The 21,202-nt window shown below is 34.0% G+C and overlaps 2 protein-coding genes across 2 annotated transcripts; one reads left to right on the plus strand and one right to left on the minus strand.

Moving 5' to 3' along the window:
* Positions 1-154: 154 nt before the first annotated feature.
* On the plus strand, positions 155-10,220 carry LOC149426583 (uS5 assembly chaperone PDCD2-like). Its single transcript, XM_089631967.1, has 6 exons — positions 155-528; positions 1,563-1,742; positions 2,774-2,923; positions 5,667-5,747; positions 7,669-7,968; positions 9,965-10,220. The coding sequence occupies exons 1-6, from the start codon at positions 343-345 to the stop codon at positions 10,130-10,132; spliced, it is 1,065 nt and encodes a 354-aa protein (XP_089488093.1). The 5' UTR covers positions 155-342; the 3' UTR covers positions 10,133-10,220.
* Positions 10,221-10,264: 44 nt separating this feature from the next.
* On the minus strand, positions 10,265-16,785 carry LOC149426584 (transmembrane protein 242). Its single transcript, XM_089631979.1, has 4 exons — positions 16,645-16,785; positions 16,429-16,530; positions 14,001-14,137; positions 10,265-11,957 (listed from the first exon to the last, which is right to left on the minus strand). Exons 1-4 carry the CDS (start codon positions 16,712-16,714, stop codon positions 11,796-11,798), a joined length of 471 nt encoding a protein of 156 aa, XP_089488105.1. The 5' UTR covers positions 16,715-16,785; the 3' UTR covers positions 10,265-11,795.
* Between the last annotated feature and the right edge of the window lie 4,417 nt (positions 16,786-21,202).

Here is a 21,202-nt window from a genome sequence, read left to right on the forward strand (position 1 = left end):
ATCTACCCATAATTTTATCTCGATTACCCCTAAACGAGAGTGGTTTATTTATGCCCCAAACTCTCGTCGCCTAGCTACTGAGCATGTCCGGTCCAGAGGAGAGTGGTATATTTATGGTTCAGAGTAATAGTTGCAGACATATATATATACGTAATGGAAATATGAAGCACATGGAGCACATGCGCAGACAATTTGTTGTTTTCAAGAAGTGTCACTTTTGACAATTTTTTTTTTTATTCAATTCCATTTCCAGGAGTGGTTTATTTGTGATCGCCAGTAAATTCAAGATTTGAAGGCACCGATTGAAGCTATACTTATTATTATAATATAGTACACCAAAACATGGCATCTAAAGGTGGACAAATTGACATCGGATTTGTTGAAGAGTGTGATGATTGGAAGTTACACTCACGTTTCTTCCCTAGCAAAGTTGGTGGAAAACCAGCATGGCTTAACTTAAAAGACTTGCCAAAACCGAGTGACGTGCTTTGCGGAAAATGCAGTGAGCCGTGTATTTTTCTTTGTCAAGTAGGTTTCTATTAATTTACTCATGGAATAGTTTGATCTTGAAACGTAGTAATTATATGCAACAGATATAACTAGTGCCAATATTGATACTGGTAATCTTTTGGGATCGCTGGCCACGCTATACGAATATTTTTTTGAATAACACTTTGATTCAACCTAATTACTATAAGAACCAACTATCTACATAGAGGAAATAGAAAATACTGCATTTAAAATTACAATTACTTGAAATGAACATTTGCCAATACCAAAATGTCAATACGGCGGTCATCCCATTCAAAACCAAATTTTAATTTCACTTAATTTAAATTTTAAATGCAGTATTTTCCATTCCTGTGGTGTAAATAGTTGGCTTTTAGGTATTTTTTTTAATAACACTTTGATTCAACTTAACTAACTAACCATCAGGCCGTTTCCGCAGGGGTTATCAGAGAGTATGAACTGCCAAACTACTGTCTTGGGACACACTTCTTGCCTCATTCACATTCATACATCGTCTCATACATACTCTTCTATTATTCTAACTCTTGACATGGCTCGACTCGAGTATCTGATTCACTCAATGGTGCCATGTCTTCCTCGGGCGTCCCCGACTTCTGCTACCATTCACATTCGCATCATATATTCTTCTTACACTCCTTTCTTCGCTCATTCACTCTACATGCCCAAACCATCTAAGTGTCCCTTTTTTAATCTTACTCATTATGCTTACATCAGCCTTGCACTCTTTGCGGGTCTCCACATTTCTCACAATTCAACTTAATTACTATAAAATACAACTATTTGCTTCTGGGAAGATGGAAAATACTGTATTAAAGTTCTATTATTTGTCAATCAAAGTTTCAAAACTTAATACATTTTGACCATTGAATAGAGAAGAGTAAACAGTTTTATTTAGTCATTGGTTTTGACAGTTCAACCATGTTTTTTGTTTTTATTTGATGTATTCGTATTAAGGGTGTCCTGAGATTCTAAAAGTTTGCATTGATGCTTTGAACACAGTAATTCAATAAATGTGTTTAATTTGTTTCTAGATTTATGCTCCCGTTGATGATGAACCAGACGCATTTCATCGTTCCCTTTTCGTTTTTACATGCAAGAATGGATTGTGTTGTCGAACCAACAATGCAGATAATTTCATAGTTTTTCGCTGCCAATTGAAAAGGGATAATGAATATTATCCATTTGAACCTCCGGTTGAAAATAAAGATGAGGTAAATTTTTATAACAATGTTTCAAATTACATGATATTGATACCATTGTTTCTACAAAACTTGTCAAATTCCATCTCATGTCCTCAACCAGTTGTTTCACAGAATTTGAACAATTCATCAAATTTCAAAGTTAATTTTCAAGTTATGTAAAGGTTCCATTCAAGTTCTGTTATTACTCGATATTGGCCACTTGTTTCACATAACTGAAATGATAACAGAACTTGAAAATTAACTTTACAAGTTCTGTTATTGTGATCAATTGTTAATATTCTGTGAAACAACTGGCCATAAATATACAATAAAATTATAAATAGCACTTGGTTTAAACTTAATTACAACACGAAACAACTATTTATGTTGGGGGAGATGCTAAAAGATGCATTAAAGTTACATTTTTTTCAAAGTTAAGTTTAAAGGTTAAGACGAAGCTTAATGCTAAATCACTATTTTGATTAATCTTTATAACGAATTGGTGTACATTATGAATACCAAAAAATATGCTTTAGATAAATTGAAGATTTTCCTATCGTTTCGTTTGAGTAGAATACAAAAATAAATTACTCCATAAAAAATATAAATGTAAATCACTTAAATAAAAAAAATTTCAATAGAAATGTATGAACGCGTAAAGGAAACAACTTTTTAAAAATACAGTATTATAGCTAAAATTATCTCTGACAGTTTCACTTGATTAACTTTTTTGCTTTCTTATTATGTATTATATTAAAATTATTTATTAAATAAATAAAAACCAGTTTTGTGCTTGAAATCGAATATTTCTAGACTCCATTTGTATAACGATTTTAATGCCTATTACCTACAATATAAGGTATACCAAGAATATACACATTTTTGGCTTGTAGCTTCCTCTTAAAAAATATGCATAAATTATTAAAATTAAAAACCCTTTTTGTGCATGTTTACATCTCCCCCGACTTAAATAGTTGTTTCCATTAGTAAAATGGTTGAAATCAAGTGTTATTCTTTTTTATAAATCCTTAAAAATCCTTACGAACCAATTCTGTTTTTAGGTGTTTAAAGACACAAAATGGGTGGCTTTATGTAACGTGTGTGGGTCTAAGGGTCCTAACCATTGTGCAAAATGCAAGAAAGTAAACTACTGCAGCAGAACACATCAAATAATCGATTGGAAGAATGGCCACAAGGAGCAGTGTAGCAATGTAAGTTATTTGTTATTTTAACTCTTTCATTTCACCATGATCTCTCAAAAAGGTAAGCAGTAATTATGTACGGGGTCCAACATCCCATTTCCTATGCCACTGTACAGTGAAACTCCCATTTAAGGCGATGCACTACATCGTGTAATATTTTAAATTGAGCCGCTATCAATAACAACCCTTACGTAGATGGCGATAAAGTTTAAATTCTCACTTAACACCATCCGCCTGTTTTGATTTATGCAAGAAAAAAACATGGCCAAAAAGTGCCTTTTATTGTATTTTGTGGATGTTCAGGCATTAATATTTAAATTTTTTTCGATCATTTTATAAATAACTTAATTTGCCACATTATACAATAAAATCATAACCGAAAATGGGTTCGTAAGTAGGAGATTTTGATTTTTAAAGCAGTTTTCATAGGCCTTATACATTATTTTTTTCTGGGCTTATAAAAAGACTTATCTAAAAAATACTCGATTATTTCAAAGGCCAAGATGTATTCTACTCGCTGTATTTAATTAAAGCATCTGAAACATTTCTAGGCGACCAAATTGTCAAACTAAAAACACATGATTTTGCATGACTACGTATGGCATCGCCTTAAGAAGTTTTGTTTTTCAGTCCCTTAAAATACAATACAAAAAACATGTTTTTTTCTCGTATAAGAAGTTTTGAAAGTTAGGCGGTAAATCCATCGTAAACAAAAACTAATGGCGAAATATACCTGAAAATGTAAGTTTTTTCCGAAAGTCATAAAATTTATCACTTTGTTAGTAATGTCTGCATCCCATTTAAAGGTACGTATAAACAAGACAAAATTTCCATGAGCCAAGCCACGAATTACAGGAAAGGACCAAAGCAACCGCAAGCAGAGCAGGTTAAAAGGTTTTAGAAGATCGGCAGTAGAAAAATCATAAACCGAAACTAGTGTCGCAACATAGGTACCTGAAATGAACCTTTTTTCAACAGTCATAAAATGTACAACTTATATACATATCGAGATTTTCGCATTTGCTATGATAAAAAAATACAAAAGTATTGATATTGTTGAAGCCGGAAACAATAAAATATGTTTAATTCCTTTTATCTATGAAATTTAAAAAATACACAATACTAATAACTGTGTGTACAATACTAAAAACAAATCTTCATTAAAAAAATTGTCAAATTTGGATTCCATTTGAGAAGTTTTTGTCGGGTCCCTTGGAAAACTTCTTAACCCTTTCACACTCGCATTATTGTTTCCACATATAGAAAATATGAAATGCTTTATAATACCTCAGAAAATTATTTGAAATTTTTTTGGTATATAATTTTTTGTTTTCATGCATAGTTCAGAAAAATATTCTACGTTAATTTGGATTAACATTGTACGTTAGGGGGTATTTTTTAAATAGTAAGGTAAAATAAATAATAACACACAAATAACTGTTCAATTTTAAAAATACACAACTACCATGTAAAATTATCTATAAGTATAACAATTTAACGCATATTAGACCTATCATGATAGTCGGAGAAGCAGTTTGTAGTAGGTGCAAAGCTCAAATGTACCAGACACCGTTCGCATTTGAATTTGGTGATGCCTTGGATACAGTGCTTGGACCTCAACTGCTTTTCAGTATATCGGGGAAAATGCCCCCAATCGTCGAACCTTACATCATGAAAAGGTTCCTCCAGAGCGAGTACTTTGGCATTCTAAAAAACGATGAATAGATACATTATTTTTTGAAATAATGAAAAAGTTGTTATTTTAACAAACTACCACGTATCAACGGTTTTTGTTTCCAAAATAAACATTGAATAGATTCAATGAATAGTAATACATAACAGTTATACAGATATGAAATAAAATTCCACTAAACAGTCTAGGTAATACTTACTAGGAACTCAATCCGCATGCCAACTACGAGGGCTGGTTGGTCTAGATGATGGTTATCATATAAGATAAGAAAACAAAAACCCGACTTTTCTAAATCGCTACAGTTGCGGTAAAAAAATCACAAATTTCATGTTAATTTGATTTAACCCTGGGTTGAAAGGGTTAAGAGGGTTTTACTGTATTATTCACATAATCGGTTGTTTAACCCTTGAGAACCGTGTGGATGTTTGAAAATACATTTTATATTATATTTATATATTTTTTTTTTAATTTGGTAGTTTTCATTATTCATTTGCCGGTATAACTGGGCTTTGCACACCTTTTTTTTATTGGATTTTAACCAGTAGTTTAGGCGATAGCCATATTTATATTTTGAAATGTGATTTTTGTAAATGTATTTTATCAATTTTTTAATATTTAAGTATTTGTTTAAATTGAATTTAAAAAAAAAATTCTCCTTTAGACCTAATGTTCTTTCAAGTGAAATTAGCAATAACTTCCAAATCATTGAGAAAAAAAAAATCAAATTCAATTATTATCAAGCATCAAATATGTTCCAACACTACCAGTTTTAATTCAGGTCTGAAAGGGTTAACTCAGTGGTAAGAGGCAAGGAGGAATGTTGTAATTTTTCACTATTCCATATCTATCAAATATAACAATGAACACCGCAACCTAAGACTTGCAGTACCAACCATATTTTAAAATCTAATTTTTACACTGCGGAAAAAATTAATCCTGACTGAAAGTCAAATGTTTAGAGAAGTGTGCTACAAAAACAGTATAATGTCTCATAATTATAGAATACCATTAATAGTTGTGCATCTCCACTCATTAATTTTATTTTATTCTAAATTTCAGGAAGAAGCCGTTACTCCCGCTGAAGTAAGAGCGAATTTGCTGTTCCCGCAATGGGAGCTTGTAATAGATGAAGAGGGGGAAGTAAGAGTTTTTTATCATCTGACAAATTATTTTTGATGTTAACCTTTACAGCTTCACCTACCCAAATTTGGGTACCAAAGTCACAGCGCTAGAGTTTTTGCTACCCAAATTTGGCTATCTGTATGTAGTGGGTAGGTGAATTAAAATGAATAAATGTCGCTTCTCGCACTCCGCTTATATTTTTCGTCGCTAGCATGATAAAGCTTCGATAGACTACCAAAAGATGCCACTTCATAATGTTCCTCTTGTGGAATGTTCCAGATGATGTATATTAACGTGGAGTCGGCATTTTAAATTCTGGTTTAAACCGTATTTGTACTCCTTTATATCGGTGTCATGAAATGCATATTTTTAATGTAGCTGTGAATTTCCAGTAGACCATAGACAAAATTTGAATTACCTCAAATGAGGTACAACACATGGCAATTTCTTTTAACTAACGTACAGAATTCATGTTTTAATGAATTCATTATTTTTTTTTGTGAAAAAAAAATCCCAAAGCATCTCTCATAACATATATTTTCTAACTGAATTAAAACATCGAAGCTCATAATTTGTCTGTTTTAATTCAAAGGAAGCTTGTAAGATACATCTGACCAAAAATACAAAACTAACTTGCTAACCAAATCAAAGCTAAGTTTTAACCCATATGCTGCCCCGAATAAAAACTAGCGTACACCAAGCGAATTCGAGTGAATTTTTTAAACTTGTCAGTTGAAATAATCTTTATAGCTTTCCGCTTGCCTTTTTATTAGTGATATCTAAAACACATACTTGATAAATATTTGAATCCTGAAGTACACTCCATAATGTCTTTTTGACATAAATAATAAACACCAACAGAATACCGGAAAGCGGCCCTCCTTCGTTCACTAATACAAATGATAATATGGTAATACACACATCTCACATTACATCTATTCGTCTCTGCAATGATCCTCTAACATTTTTTACATTTTAAATTAAAAAATGTACTGCTTCGATTTTAATTTACGTTTAACGATTTTTAACAAATATTCCGTTTTCTTGTGGAACATTGTTGAGCACTCCGAAACACTATGGCGCATTACGTTCAGCTTAATATAAATATATAATTGGATCATTTACTTGTATATAGTCAAGTTTTCTGTTTGGACAAACATAAAAGTTTTTATTCCCAGTATTTCATCAAATTCCGTTAAGATTGAGAATGAATTATCTTATATCTTTTTCACTTAAATCGATTAGATCAAAAATTTAGGGATATTGAAAATAATATTTTTTTATGTGACTCGGCAAACTTTGTGACAACACAAGCGGCAAATCACACAGCATCTCCAAAGATGACGTAGTCAGGATGGAGTTAATGTACAACACGCGAAAGAGATATACGTAACGAATTAGATACAGATTAATTAAGTGTGAAATAACACCATAAAACAATAAGTTAATGTTTGATTTGAGTGAAAAAAAAATACAATTTCCATCTAAACAAAAAAAAACTTTTAGAATTACACTAAATACAATGTACAAGAAGACACCAATTAACACACTAACACGGCTGCACGCGCGCCGGAATTTCGAACTACTGAGCTGGGAATTATGATAGTTTTCGCTTTGACGAAGTTTTTCATAACATAAACAAAATCATTTGGTTCATCTGTTTTAGATATGTCGCTAGATAAAGTTTAAATTAATTTTTCAGCTTGAGTTTTGCGCCATCTGTGTGGAGTGGAGATATCGTAAAACTAATTTGAAATCAAGTATGCTTGCGCATGGCAGTGACGGCTCGGAATCTGCAATCACTATATGCGCGCACAGTAGGCGAAGGGTTAAAGTTTTCATATTGTGATTTAACAAAAAGAAGGCTAAATGATTTACAAATTTGTGTACAAAATCATTTTTAAAGATTATGCTAATATCAATATTTAATATGACGCAGGAATTGCCCAGGAAAACATCTGAGGAGGAAGAATTGAAATATCTGAACCAGCTAATCGCAGAAAAACAGGCAGGATCTCTGATGGATGAAAACGAAACGGAATTGGAGCAGTATGCAAACAAAGCTGTGGAAGATAAAACATTTCAAAAATTCAAAGACCGAATAAACAGGGACCCCGGTCAGGTACTGCGATACAACAGAGGAGGGGCCCCACTTTGGATAGCGGCACAGCCCATCCCTACTGAAGAGGAGATACCCAATTGTCCGGACTGCAATTCCAAAAGGCAATTTGAATGCCAGGTAAATATTACATCTCTGTTTTAATTAATACCAAGTAATTTTTGGCCACCAAAAGGCATAATATTTAAATAATCTGAAATTAATTGAATATGTACCACAGACATAGGAATTAATAGACGAGAAGATAATGGCGAGGGGTAAAATCAACTGTTGAAGAACGAAGGGGGTTAAGCTGACTGTGATTCGTCAATAAATCAATCTGACAGTAAATAGGCATCTCGCATTATAATATCACCATTTAGTTCTTAAAAGTAAAATCTGCTTTTGAATGAATAGACATTTTTACATGGGAGCGCAAATTACTCGCCACGTTATGAACTAATTTGCGAAGTCCAAATTCGGCAAAGTAAATTTCTTCTGTTTGCAGAGTCGTAGTTAGTTTCAGAGTATTTAGTTAAGACACTTTTACAAATGTTTCATAATTTACTTACCCCAGTAAACAACGATGAGCACACTTGAGAATCGCTACATTGTGATGTGATAGTATATGTTTCTAAAACTGATCCATATAATACGGTGTGAATAAGCTTAAAATAAAGTAAAATAATGCTTACTTATGGAATGTAATACGACAATTGGGTTTATTCTCTTTTTCACATCTATTTTTACAAGTTTTCATATCACAAGTCAACATTTTGCCGTGTTATTTCGTAAAATGAACCGATGATGCCTCGACCATGGTTCGCACAAGAATGATGACGTCACGTTTTCAAATTTCACTTGAGGCCATACGCGAGCCCAGCCGGCTCCAATGGGACCGGTATGGGGAGTGGGGATAATACGCTTTTAATCACTTAGGGCAGGTCTACTAATATTCATATGTCTATGATATGTACTAAAATAATGAATGTGCCCATGAGATTAATAAAAATGCATTTGATAATCTCAAATAACTTCTGAGCACAAATTTTTTTTTTTTTTTAATAATAAAAGGCAGTAAAACCTCAAATAGTAATATTTAATTATTGAAGACAATGAGATAGAGTCCCATTAGCTCAGTTGGTAGAGCCGTGCCCCGGCAATGCAAGGGTCCTGGGTTCGTGTCCTAGATGTGACCGTATCTTTTTCTAATTTTTCTGTTTCAGATTTTCTTTTAAGAATCGCTAATATTGTCTTCAATAATTAAATATTACAAATTTATTTATTAATGATCAAGGTTACCACTAATAGATTAGGACCTAATAAAAATAATGAATACCATTTACTTATAGTATATTAGTGAAGTGGAGTTGCAAAACCCGCTTTGGGGCGTAATTCTCCATGAGCGACAAAAGTTATTCATTATGCGCCATCTACGAATGAAAAATTACCAGTCGTCTCGGGGAAATTTGTCAAATGTTTCATTTAAACATATTCTTGAAAATCAAAAGGTTGAACATATGATTATATTGGCGGCCCTGTGAATATTGTCTATTTTTCTGAAGTTTTTGATGTTTCTATGGTCACCGTCAACGTCAACGCATCATTTTTGTTATGGACAGAGATACAATGACTACCAGTCCACGTACTAAGGCTTTGTTAAGCCTAAAATTCCTGACAAAGTCTTCGTCTGTGAAATTAGCGAAAGAATTGAGCTTTTGATGGAACGTTCTTGTTGGTCTCAAAGCAGCTGCTTCAGATTGCTCCACATTATGAGTCACATTCTGATGCACTTTTTATTTAATATGTGGAAGGTCTCAAATATACAATTGTGATCTTTACATTTTCCTAGCTATCTTTTTGCTTATGACAGATGTACTGGTGCTCATACTTTGTTGCTAGAATACGATTTCTGACCATAACTTGATGTAGATAATAACAATACTTATTTGGATGCGTTTCACGCACCATTCATTCCTTCTTCAAAAGAAAGTAAACCTCGCCACTCCATTATTAGCTGTTATCATTTTATTAATTTATTTGATAGACAAATAGTTCTGTCTTATCGATCTGTGATAGTTTTCTCTGTGAATTTTCGAATGTAAAATTTTATCTCTAATATTAATAACTCTTTCAGATTATGCCACAACTATTAAATTATCTCAATTTAGACCTTGGAGTCAACTGTCTGGACTGGGGAGTCGTTGCAATATACACTTGCAGCAAGAACTGTACCGAGGGCGCTGCGTATAAAAAGGAATTCTTGTTTAAACAGGATGTCTCTCAAAGTATTGCATCAAGTTAAATGAAATAATGCTTATACATTACATATATATAAATAAATTGTCATCTTATAAAAATAAAATAAATAATAACAGTCTCATAATTCAAACTTTTCATTTCTATAAATTAAATGACATTTCTTATAAAACTAAATAAGGAGGTATACATAGTATATTCATAAATTCAAATGGTAATTTCAGGTGAACTTATAGTATGTAGGATATTCCACAACAAAAATTCCATGGCATAATGAGCGTTTTCTGGCAGAACATAGTAAGAACAAAACATTAATCAAACTTGGGAACTGCATTTTTCCCAAAAATACTTAAAAGTCTAGAAAGAATTTTAAAGAACGATCGTTCCCACACTTAAGAGCACTTTTCATTAATGTGATCTACTTGGTTTCATGAACGTTAACTTTGTTAGCCTTGATTAATCCCTCAGGCCTCTGGCATATTCTGTCAGAAGGTCAGAGTACTTCTGCTTTGCAATAAAATCCAAATAAATGGAATAATTCTAAATGTATCCAAATACTGTTTTTAAAAGGTGAAGAAATACGCTTTCAATTTTTATAATTAGAAATAAACATATATGTACCACTTAAAATATTTCAATTTTTACCGCCAACATAAAATTCAACAACAAAAAAAATGGCTCACCTTACGTTTTTTCGTCTAAAGCAGAACTAACATTACTGATAATGAAAGAAACGCACATTCCATTAGATTATGTATTATGAATATTATTGTAACCTTATTTTATATAAAAATAATTAGTAAAAAATTCATAAATTTTTGCTCAATTGCAAATTGCCAGAACCTTTAGTGTCATAGAAGTGTACATTTTATCTCTTCTGTGGTTAACTACTAGATTCGATTATAAAGCTAGGTGTTTTTTCTTTCAACATCCTTTGGATCATATTTCTAACCATGGCAGTAAAGGAGACAACGATTACTATGAGACTATATGAGCTGTTCCCAAAAGTGAACAACTTACCCTGAGGGGTTAATATGTACATATTCACAATTCTTGATATTAATGTTTTCTTCAAGCCTTAGACACATTATGCGCGCATAATTTGGGCGTGGCTTATACGTATTATATGTTGGGGTTACACACTACGCTATAATCTTACTCAGGAGAGGGGGTAACATCAATTATCGAATATCATTTCTTTGTATAGGATCTGTCACTTTGACAGAAAACAGCCGCGTAATTACGGTGCTCCGTAAATTGTTCTGACCCCTTCTCCTGCCATAGGTGGGAGAGGAGGTCGCATAATTTTCAAATTTAGCCTGGCTAGCAGATCACAGCGCTTATCATCGCCACGCCCACACTTATAACACATAATCTTTTTAGGTGTGACAGGTCTGTATGTGATCGTATGGCGAGCAATATGGAGTTAAGTAAAACGCTTTGAACTTATGACGTAATCTGTCACCCCCTTCATAGACACACTCAAGAAACAAACACAAAATTTCAGGTTCAACACTACTAGAAGTATGTTGTGAGGTCATGTTTTATGTGTTATCATTATTTAACGTATTCAAAAATTTATTTATTTGTTCTACCAAAAAAGGCTCGATACTGAAATTATACAGTAAATATTATTTTACCAATAATGACTGCAATTCATTGTGGAAAGTCTTAAGTTATAAGATGACTTCAAATAATAATTTGGTGTACTATCTATCAAGAGATTTGGTTTCTTCTTTGCTCTTTCCATAATCAGTAGCTAGGTAGGAAAGTAGATCATTTATGCCTGTAAACTCTGTTCTTGACTGCGGAGGATTATTTTTAGGAATCTTTGGTAGAATTTGACCCATTCTCTTTCCAAAGTCCTTCAGCTGAAATCAACGGCAAAATTTAAGATGGATTAATTGAGGACAAAGTTGGAAGAACAATGAGTTTGAGATAATCGCTGCTACATTTAATATATGATTTATTTGCTATTCAGCTATTATGAGGTAAAAAAAAATTGTTATTTGCATATGGTCTTATTAATACAGCCTTTTGAATGAGTCAATATCTTAATTCGTTCTTCCATTCAAAGAGTACAAATGAGTGAAGAAGGTATGAAATTTCTTTACCAAAACCAAGGGATTATAAGAAATGTGTTCACCATTCATCTTCTTTTATTGTATAGTGATACAGCTGAATCAAATTGGTGATTAATGAATTCTTATGAGAAATTCTGACTTAACGAGCGGCAATCTGATAGATGAAAGTGAGGTAAGAATAGCGATAATGGCGGCAACAGTGGGGATTCTTTATATCTGTAATAAACCTGTTTAAGTGTATAGTAAATTGTTTAAATTTAAAACACGTTTATTAGTAAGGGGGTTGATATGTATTGGCCGGATAAACGACCTAAATGAGGTTAAGTCGTTCTTCCTCCTGTGTCCCCAATTTTTATGGAAAAATATTATTTTACTGGTGAGTTTATGGATCATAATTTAAAATATCGATACAAGTCTAGCTTAGTTAGTATCTGGGACATAAATCTTTTTACTAAAGTTTTTTTGTATATGTCAATATTTTATCGTAGATTTATTTTTAATATTCTCCTGATAAAGGAAGGGTTCTTACGAAAAATTCTACCGGGTTTAAATAAAATTAAAGTGGTCAAAAAAATATTTGTGTTTTTTATTAAACATTTTTATTTTTATTTATATAGTATTAATATTTTTTTTTAATTTTTGCTAATTATTTATTTTGGGATTTGTTGATTTCATACTGACCCGCGTGTAATGGCCCTAATGTTAACCGACAAAACTGAGGCACTTATGACATCAAGCTTACCTAGCCATTTTTCAATCATTTTAGTGGGCTTTAAAAATTATTTTTACTTTGAAAATGAGAGTTTTACTTAACTTATATTTAAGGTGGGAATGGCATCTTTTACACCGATCCTAGTTTAAAGGCGGGAAAGGTATTGCTTTATTGCTTCCAATATTTTTGTATGAAAATGCGTACCTTTGTAAAGGTCCCTACTACACAAATTTACATTGAAAAAAATGTGTTTCAAATCTTCTTGTCTTTTATATGGAAGAATATTTTAAGGACACTATGTATACAGGGTGTCCGGAAACTCGTAGTACAAGCGGGAAACTGGTGAATCTACATCACATTTGGAGTCGATTTTGTAGTATATTTTTTTTTTATTTGAGCTTTCGTTATCGAGTAAATCGAGTTTGAAGTTGATTTTTTTTTTTTTTTTTTTAATCAAATTCTTATAAATTATTACTGAAGATCAAAGTACCCAACTAATTAAAACTATTTGAAAGTAAAACAAATGAAGAAACTCGGATTTGAAGCATTATTTTGAAATCACCCTTCATTTAACCCGGTGTAATCATAAAATATTTCTGCTCTGCAGGGTTAAAACATCTGTTATTCAACCCTAAACACCAGAAAAAACTTTAACCCTAAAATAGCCGAAAAATATTTTTTTTTTGGTTTTTTTTTTTTTTTTTGAAAATGCTCAAATCAAAAAATTTTATGTTTTTTTGGGTTCCCCATGTGGTGTAGATTCTCTAGTTTCCCGCTTGTACTACGAGTTTCCGGACACCGTGTATAATATAAAACCTGTAGACGGTGTAATAAATTCTTACACTTCGTCACGGGAGATGCAGAAATTGTTTTTAATGATTTGGGCAAAGTGAAAAGGATAATCATTTATAATTTAATAAAATACTAACATTTCTATGCATAAAACATCACTAAATGACCCATTCAGTTTATGGAGCCGTATCAAAAAGTAAAAAATTTATGATAGAGCGGATGATCCATTTTCTCAAGGCGGGACAGTTGTTTTCATCAGCTTGAATTGTGCCAACATTGTTTTACTTTAATCTTTTCAACAAAACAAACTAGTAAATATTTCTTACGCTTTCAGCTCCAGATAGTTTATATATGCCGTAGCAAAATAGAGATGTTCCTCCGATAGCGTACAGGCTTCCCCAACCCAGAGCTCGCAAGGCAAGAAGAGCCCCAGAGTCTGCCATCTCTGTAGTGATGGCCACTCCTACATAAATAACAATATTATGTGGGTCAGTTGCTGCATAGACTTTAAAGCCCGTCAGTAGGTACTAAGATGAAATTGTTTTTTTGTTTGTTTAAAATCGTACAGATCAAAACATAATACATATTAAACACATGGGTAATTATTTACCTAACTGCTGCACTTTCTGGCACAGATTATAGAAATTTAACTTTGTTTCAACAATTACTACAAGAAACAACTATTTCCAGTCACAAAATAGGTTATTAGGTTCTTAGTTTGGGTAAATTAAGATATATATACTATTTAGATTGAAACAAAACTTTCATAAATATCAAATACATACATATATACAAAAAAAATCCAAAATGACAGCAAAGGGATTGTCTGAAGGGAAATTTTGAACTTTGAATGAAAATGAAATTTTATTTAATCTTTGACCATTTCTCCTGATGTAAATAGTTGTTTCTTGTAGTAAATAAGTTGAAACTAAGTGTAATTTCTGCCTATTAAATGTGCTGGGGTTAGGTAAATATTTACCAAAAATATATTTTTATGTACCTACCGCAAGATCACACCATCTTAAAATAATATATACAAAGCACTCTCTTTAGGGTGAATTGCCCAATGCAAAAAAAATAATATACCTATATCGTATTGATAAAATTATTGGTAAAATTTCGATCGCGCTGGCCTCGCTTATTATGAATATTTTTTAGATAAAACCTTTAGATTCACCATAATTACTGTACGACACAACTTTTTGCATTCGGGGCGGTGGAAAATATTGCAATAAAAATTTCAATTAGGTAAAATTAAAATTAACTTTCGTTTTGTGAAACGAGACCGTCCATTTTCAAACTTTATTGTCAAATGTCATTTTGTTTTGTTGGTATTTCTGTTACTATAGGACGAAACGAACGGCTAGAAGTGGCTAGAGACATAATCGCGCGGGCGTTTTTTTTAATGTTAAAAAATTCCGTCAAATTAGTATTTACCTAATATGCATGCATTGTGTGCGTTGTGATTGAATTTTATTAGCTGGATTTTATTTTTTTACGTTCAAATATTTATTTAAGTTAACTATTTCTGCGATGTTGAGCGGCTACGCTAAGTTTGTGTAACATGGTTTATTATGAAAAAGAAAATGCCCCCTTTATACCGCCTGCTCGCATCAAGGCAAGAAAAACATCCCAGTTTTCAATTAGTTTAGCGGCTACGCTAGGTTTGTGTAACATGGTTTGTGATTCAAAAGAAAGTGTCCCTTTTATACCGCCTGCTCGCGTCAAGGCAAGAAAAACATCCCAGTTTTCAAATAGTTTAGCGGCTACGCTAGGTTTGTGTAACATAGTTTTTGAGATATATATATACCATGTTACACAAACCTAGCGTAGCCGCTAAACTAATTGAAAACTGCGATGTTTTTCTTGCCCTGACGCGAGCAGGCGGTATTAAGGGGACACTTTCTTTTGAATCACAAACCATGTTACACAAACCTAGCGTAGCCATTAAACTACTTGAAAACTGGGAAGTTTTTCTTGATTTGACGCGAGCAGGCGCTATAAAGGGGGCACTTTCTTTTGTATCACAAACCATGTTACACAAACCTAGCGTAGCCGCTAAACTACTTGAAAACTGGGATGTTTTTCTTGCCTTGACGCGAGCAGGCGCTATAAAGGGGGCACTTTCTTTTGTATTACAAACTTAGCGTAGCCGCTCAACATCGCAGAAATAGTTAACTTAAATAAAATTTGAACGTAAAAAAATAAAATCCAGTTAAAAAATTTCAATCACAACGCACACAATGCATGCATATTAGGTAAATAATAATTTGACGGAATTTTTTAACATTTAAAAAACGCCTGCGCGATTATGTCTCTAGCCACTTCTAGCCGTTCGTTTCGTCCTATAGTAACAGAAATACCAACAAAACAAAATGACATTTGACAATAAACTAATAAAGTTTGAAAATGGACGGTCTCGTTTCACAAAACGAAAGCTAATTTTAATTTAACGTAATTGAAATTTTTATTGCAATATTTTCCACCGCCCCGAATGCAAAAAGTTGTGTCGTACAGTAATTAAGGTGAATCTAAAGGTTTTATCTAAAGAATATTCATAATAAGCGAGGCCAGCGCGATCGAAATTTTACCAAATTATTAACCATCATTTACTACTGAGCACTTCTTTTAATTGATTACATATAACACACGGCATTTAATTAATCATTTGATCCGAAAGATGTATATTTAAAGTTATATGTTATATTAAGAAACAGTTAAGTATGGTGTATTTTAAATAATAATAACTTTAACCTTTACTGAAGAATACGGGATCCTTTCTTCTGGCAATTGCTATGGTCGCTCCAAAGCCAAAAATTGCAGAGAATCCAGCAACAGATGTCAAAAAGGCTCCGGCTAGGGGTGTTCAAATATGAAGTTATTATACGAAATTCAGTAAAATATTGCATTTCAGTGTTAGGTTAGGAGTTTAATTGTATCTATAATATTTTGTTTTAATAAATGATCCACCTTTCACCCTGTGTAATTTCTCCTCTTTTAGCCTTGTTTTTACCTCGACAGAGGCTGATATATCATTCATTTTAGTTTATTTACTTTAAAAACTGCTTTTTGCACATCTCCGTATTTTTTTTTAAATTGTGACAGCTACATACAGTGATGCCATATCACAAAAAAACATGTTTCTGGGGTAAGAAAACAATGTTTTACCATATTTTGAAGGATAAAAAAACATTTGTTTTTCAATAAGAAATTATAGTACCTAAGTTAATTATCTAGAATGCTTTATTAAAACAATCATTTTGTAATTTTCCTTCCAACAATAGGAAAAAAATAATATCTAAAAAGTTTTTTTATACTGTCATCAAGTTTTATTCCGAGAACAGAAAAAAAGGACTATGAAAATTAAGAAAATTTGTAGCATTCAGTCAGTAGACGCCTAGGTTGATGATCACTCTAATCAATAGTAATCATAAATGAACCTACACCATAGTAATCGAATGTTTTGTGTAGCGCTCAAAATAATCTCGAGGGTGATGTGTCAGGACAATTTACGGACCGCCTTACTTGCGCCGCTGTCATCTGAAAAAGGAAATGATATTCCGCGGCAGGCCCCCAATTGATCTGAGCCCCTCTCCTGAGAAAAATTATAGCGTAGTATCGGTAGTATGTCAGCAAAACATATAATACGTACATGCCAAGCCCAATTTATGCGCGCATAATATAGCGTAATGTGTCTAAGGCCTAAAACGCTTTGAACTTATAGCGTAATCTGTCACCCCCTAAGACCTAGGTCCATAAATAAACCTCTCACTAAGTCGTTATAACTGCGTTAACAACACAAAATAAAATAATGATAGTTCATTATGCACCACTTTGCATACAAATCAGTTCAAACGTCAGTCGTACAAGATGTCTGCCAGGCAATTTCCCCTCACACTAGATTTGGTTTCTATGCCCTTAATATAATATTGCACTAATGCTCTGTCCAGGGCTTTTTAGGCCGATGGTAATCGTGGGGTTACTGCCTAAAATTGGTAACAGTACAGTTTTTAAGTTTGAGTCCCTTCTTATGCCGGTTTGCCAAGTTTGTAGCTACAGATTTTTTATGAAATTTTGTAACATTGTTATTTCTATACTAAAGGGAGCTTAATATTAATACTATGCATGTAAAAGAAAAGGAGGAACGAGTAAAAAAAAAAGAAGTTACTTAGTTACAAACACTATTAAAAATTTATTTAAAAAATGTATAAAGTTAAGGGTTAGTCTTAATCTACGATGTGGGGAGGTTAGTGCAATCCCACACGTCCCATATACCAGTCTTAAATTGTAATTCTTTTACTTAATCCTAAATTATTGTTCATTCAATGTCTTTTAAAGTTGGGTCACGTTACGAAATAAATATGTAAAAATTATTCAGGCACTTCCCTTTACGATGATTCTGGAACCGCGGATCTCCACGTTTGCACTTATAACTGATAACACAAGCGGCAACTTGGGCTGGTTCCGAAGGGCGGAATCAGTTCAGCCTGGGCCAAGGCTCCGAAGGGCGGAGTCGGCAGGCTGCGACTCCTGAGAGGGCAGCTTCCTGGGCGGAAGTCTGGCGACCACTCTGGCTTCCTGGTCGGAAGTTCGCGGGATTACGGGAAGAGCCTCGGCGACGGCTCCAAGGGGGAGGGCAGGAGGTTCCTCGGCGGAGGCGAGATGGTAACTGTTTACGGGGTTACAGGAAGCTTCCTAGGCGGAAGTCTGGCGACCACTCTGGCTTCCTGGGCGGAAGTTCGCGGGGTTACGGGAAGAGCCTTGGCGACCGCTCCAAGGGGGAGGGCAGGAGGTTCCTCGGCGAAGGCGAGATAGTAACTCCTGAGAGTGCAGCTTCCTGGTCGGAAGAGCCTCGGCGACCGCTCCAAGGGGGAGGGCAGGAGGTTTCTCGGTGGAGGCGAGATGGTAACTCCTGAGACGGCAGCTTCCTGGGCGGAAGAGCCTTGGAGACCCATCCAAGGGGGAGGGCAGGAGGTTCCTTGGCGGGCAAGGAACCTCCTGCTCCTGAGGCGAGAGGGTGACTCGGGTGACTGTTGAGAGGCGGGATGGGAACTCCTGAGAGGTGAGATCGTGACTGTTAACTGTCGGTTGCGGAATCAGTTGTCTTCAGCCGCGCGAACCGGCGACCGTAGCACGCCTGTGTTGGGGTGCTGGAACTATAGTGGTTCCGCTTTACACCACTTCGGTTCGTTGTTCGAGTCCATTGCGCTGGCATCGCCATTCTCACCGCTAGATTTATTATTATTTTAAAATTACATTTTTTTCAATACGACCTTCAAACAATTGCAATATAGCCTAGCCTTGGGCGAAGGTTTTTTATTGCCCTTGGGTCGCTGGCTTAACGTTTTCCCATTTCAGATTTACGACTTTATGAGGGTCTAGAGCTAAATCTTCGGATATAATAGGTTGTATTTCTAGGTTGGCTTTCTATTTTTTTTTGCGGTTGCCGGCCGAGCTTTACACTAAATATTGGTCTAATAATATGAACTGCCGCCTCCATCTGCGTGTAAAAATCCAGGGAGACATATGCGGGCGAACGTCTTCAATTTTTTATTTTTTTTTTTTTTTTTTTAAAAGAAAGACAAACATTCCCAGGTTATGAATAACCCAACAATGTTTGAAAATCTCCTACTACCACCACAGAAAGCCGAAAATGTTGCTTGTGTTGTGATGGAGGACTTAGCCAGCCGAGGAATCGAACACGCGACGCTCGGGTGAGACCCAAGCGCTATGCCCACTCAACCACTGACCGGTCGTTTGGTGAATTCAAGTCACGTAGATACAGATATAATTTGGTCGTTTTGTGAATTCAAGTCACGTAGATACCTAGGGACATATATCAACATCATTTTTTAATAATTAATAGACAAGAAAAATATTATAAAAGCACAAAAATAAGCATGTTTATTTAAAAAAATATATTTTTTATTTAATTATAACTAACATTATTTCCAAAAACCCTGATTTTTTAAAGAAGATCAAACTAAAAAAAAATGATTTTAATCCAAAACATGTTTTTGAAAGTTACCAACTTTAGGCATTAACCCCACGATATACAATATTATAGGCACAGACATAAGAATTAATAGACGAGAAGATAATGGCGAGGGGTAAAATCAACTGTTGAAGAACGAAGGGAGTGAAGCTGACTGTGATTCGTCAATAAATCAATCTGACAGTAAATAGGCATCTCGCATTATAATATCACCATTTACTTCTTAAAAGTAAAATCTGCTTTTGAATGAATAGACATTTTTACATGGGAGCGCAAATTACTCGCCACGTTATGAACAAATTTGCGAAGTCCAAATTCGGCAAAAAAATTCGGTTCTATTTTCAGAGTCGAATATTTCGTTTAAGTATTTAGTTAAGACACTTTTATAAATGTTCATAATTTACTTCCCAGCAACCAACCAGCTTTGTGTTTCGCGTCCAGACGTTTCTCGATGTGATAGTAACAACTGATTCATATTATACGATGTGAATATGCTTAAAATAAAGTAAAATAATGCTTATATATGGAATGTAATACGACAATTGGGTTTATTCTCTTTTTCACATCTATTTTTACAAGTTTTCATAGTACAAGTCAACATTTTGCCGTGTTATTTCGTAAAATGAACCGATGATGCCTCGACCATAGTTCGCACAAGAATGATGACGTCACGTTTTCAAATTTCACTTGAGGCCATACGCGAGCACAGCCGGCTCCAATGGAACCGGTATGGGGAGTGGGGATAATACGCTTTTAATCACTTAGGGCAGGTCTACTAATATTCATATGTCTATGATTATAGGGTATTTGTTTATATTTACAGCCTGGTAAGTGGGTGATAAATCTGAGCGGTGATCCAAGGGGTAGAGCAGTGATTGGCTAGAAAGTCGTGACGTAGCTAGAAGCCCTTTTCTACTGGGAGATTTGAATTTATTGCAATAAAAGTCAAGCGATTCAGAATGCATTTGCAAATGATTTATTTATAATGCGTTGGTAATATTATACTAGGTATTAAATTAAAAATAATGTTCGAAATAAAAAGGAAAATCCCTGGAATATTGAATATGGAGAATCGAGGTTATTTATTAGAGCCTTGAACATAATTTCTTTGAAGACATTCAAATTTTCAAATTGAAAACCTCATTTAGCAAAACATGACAGGGAGAATTGGGAATAATTTTAGTTATATAAAGAGTCGCTCATGGTGGTAGAAATGTCCTCCTAGCATCGCCTTGATGAAAGTCGTGAAAGATCACCTTTCAAAATGAAGTGGCTTTAGCCGTATTTGGTGAATATATGTGAACAGCTAGGTACTTCCCCACCTTTTCTTCCCAATTTCCTTCCCCTCCTCATACCTAAACAGCTTAAACTATTTTAATCACAGCCAAATGAAATAATATTATTTATTCATAATGAACCATAATTATACTGAAATAAGCCAAATTTAAACAATTTTTTCAACATCAGATCCACATAGGAGGCCCCAAAAAATAAATTCATCAGGGCTTATGCCATCTTAGGGGATGCTGTGCA

This window comes from Hesperophylax consimilis, chromosome 1, assembly GCF_061612785.1.
Source record: "Hesperophylax consimilis isolate HC1 chromosome 1, BYU_Hcon_1.0, whole genome shotgun sequence".
Taxonomy (NCBI): Eukaryota; Metazoa; Arthropoda; class Insecta; order Trichoptera; family Limnephilidae; genus Hesperophylax; species Hesperophylax consimilis.

Bases quoted from the DNA above. Each gene is read 5' to 3' on its own strand.
- LOC149426583 (XM_089631967.1), top strand. From the start codon at position 343: ATGGCATCTAAAGGTGGACAAATTGACATCGGATTTGTTGAAGAGTGT. The intron at 529-1,562 runs GTAGGTTTCTAT...ATTTGTTTCTAG, and splicing joins CGTGTATTTTTCTTTGTCAA to ATTTATGCTCCCGTTGATGA. The intron at 7,969-9,964 runs GTAAATATTACA...TAACTCTTTCAG, and splicing joins AAAGGCAATTTGAATGCCAG to ATTATGCCACAACTATTAAA.
- LOC149426584 (XM_089631979.1), bottom strand. From the start codon at position 16,714: ATGAATGATATATCAGCCTCTGTCGAGGTAAAAACAAGGCTAAAAGAG. The intron at 14,138-16,428 runs GTTAAAGTTATT...TTATTTATGTAG, and splicing joins TCCCGTATTCTTCAGTAAAG to GAGTGGCCATCACTACAGAG. The intron at 11,958-14,000 runs GTAAGAAATATT...CGTTGATTTCAG, and splicing joins AACTATCTGGAGCTGAAAGC to CTGAAGGACTTTGGAAAGAG.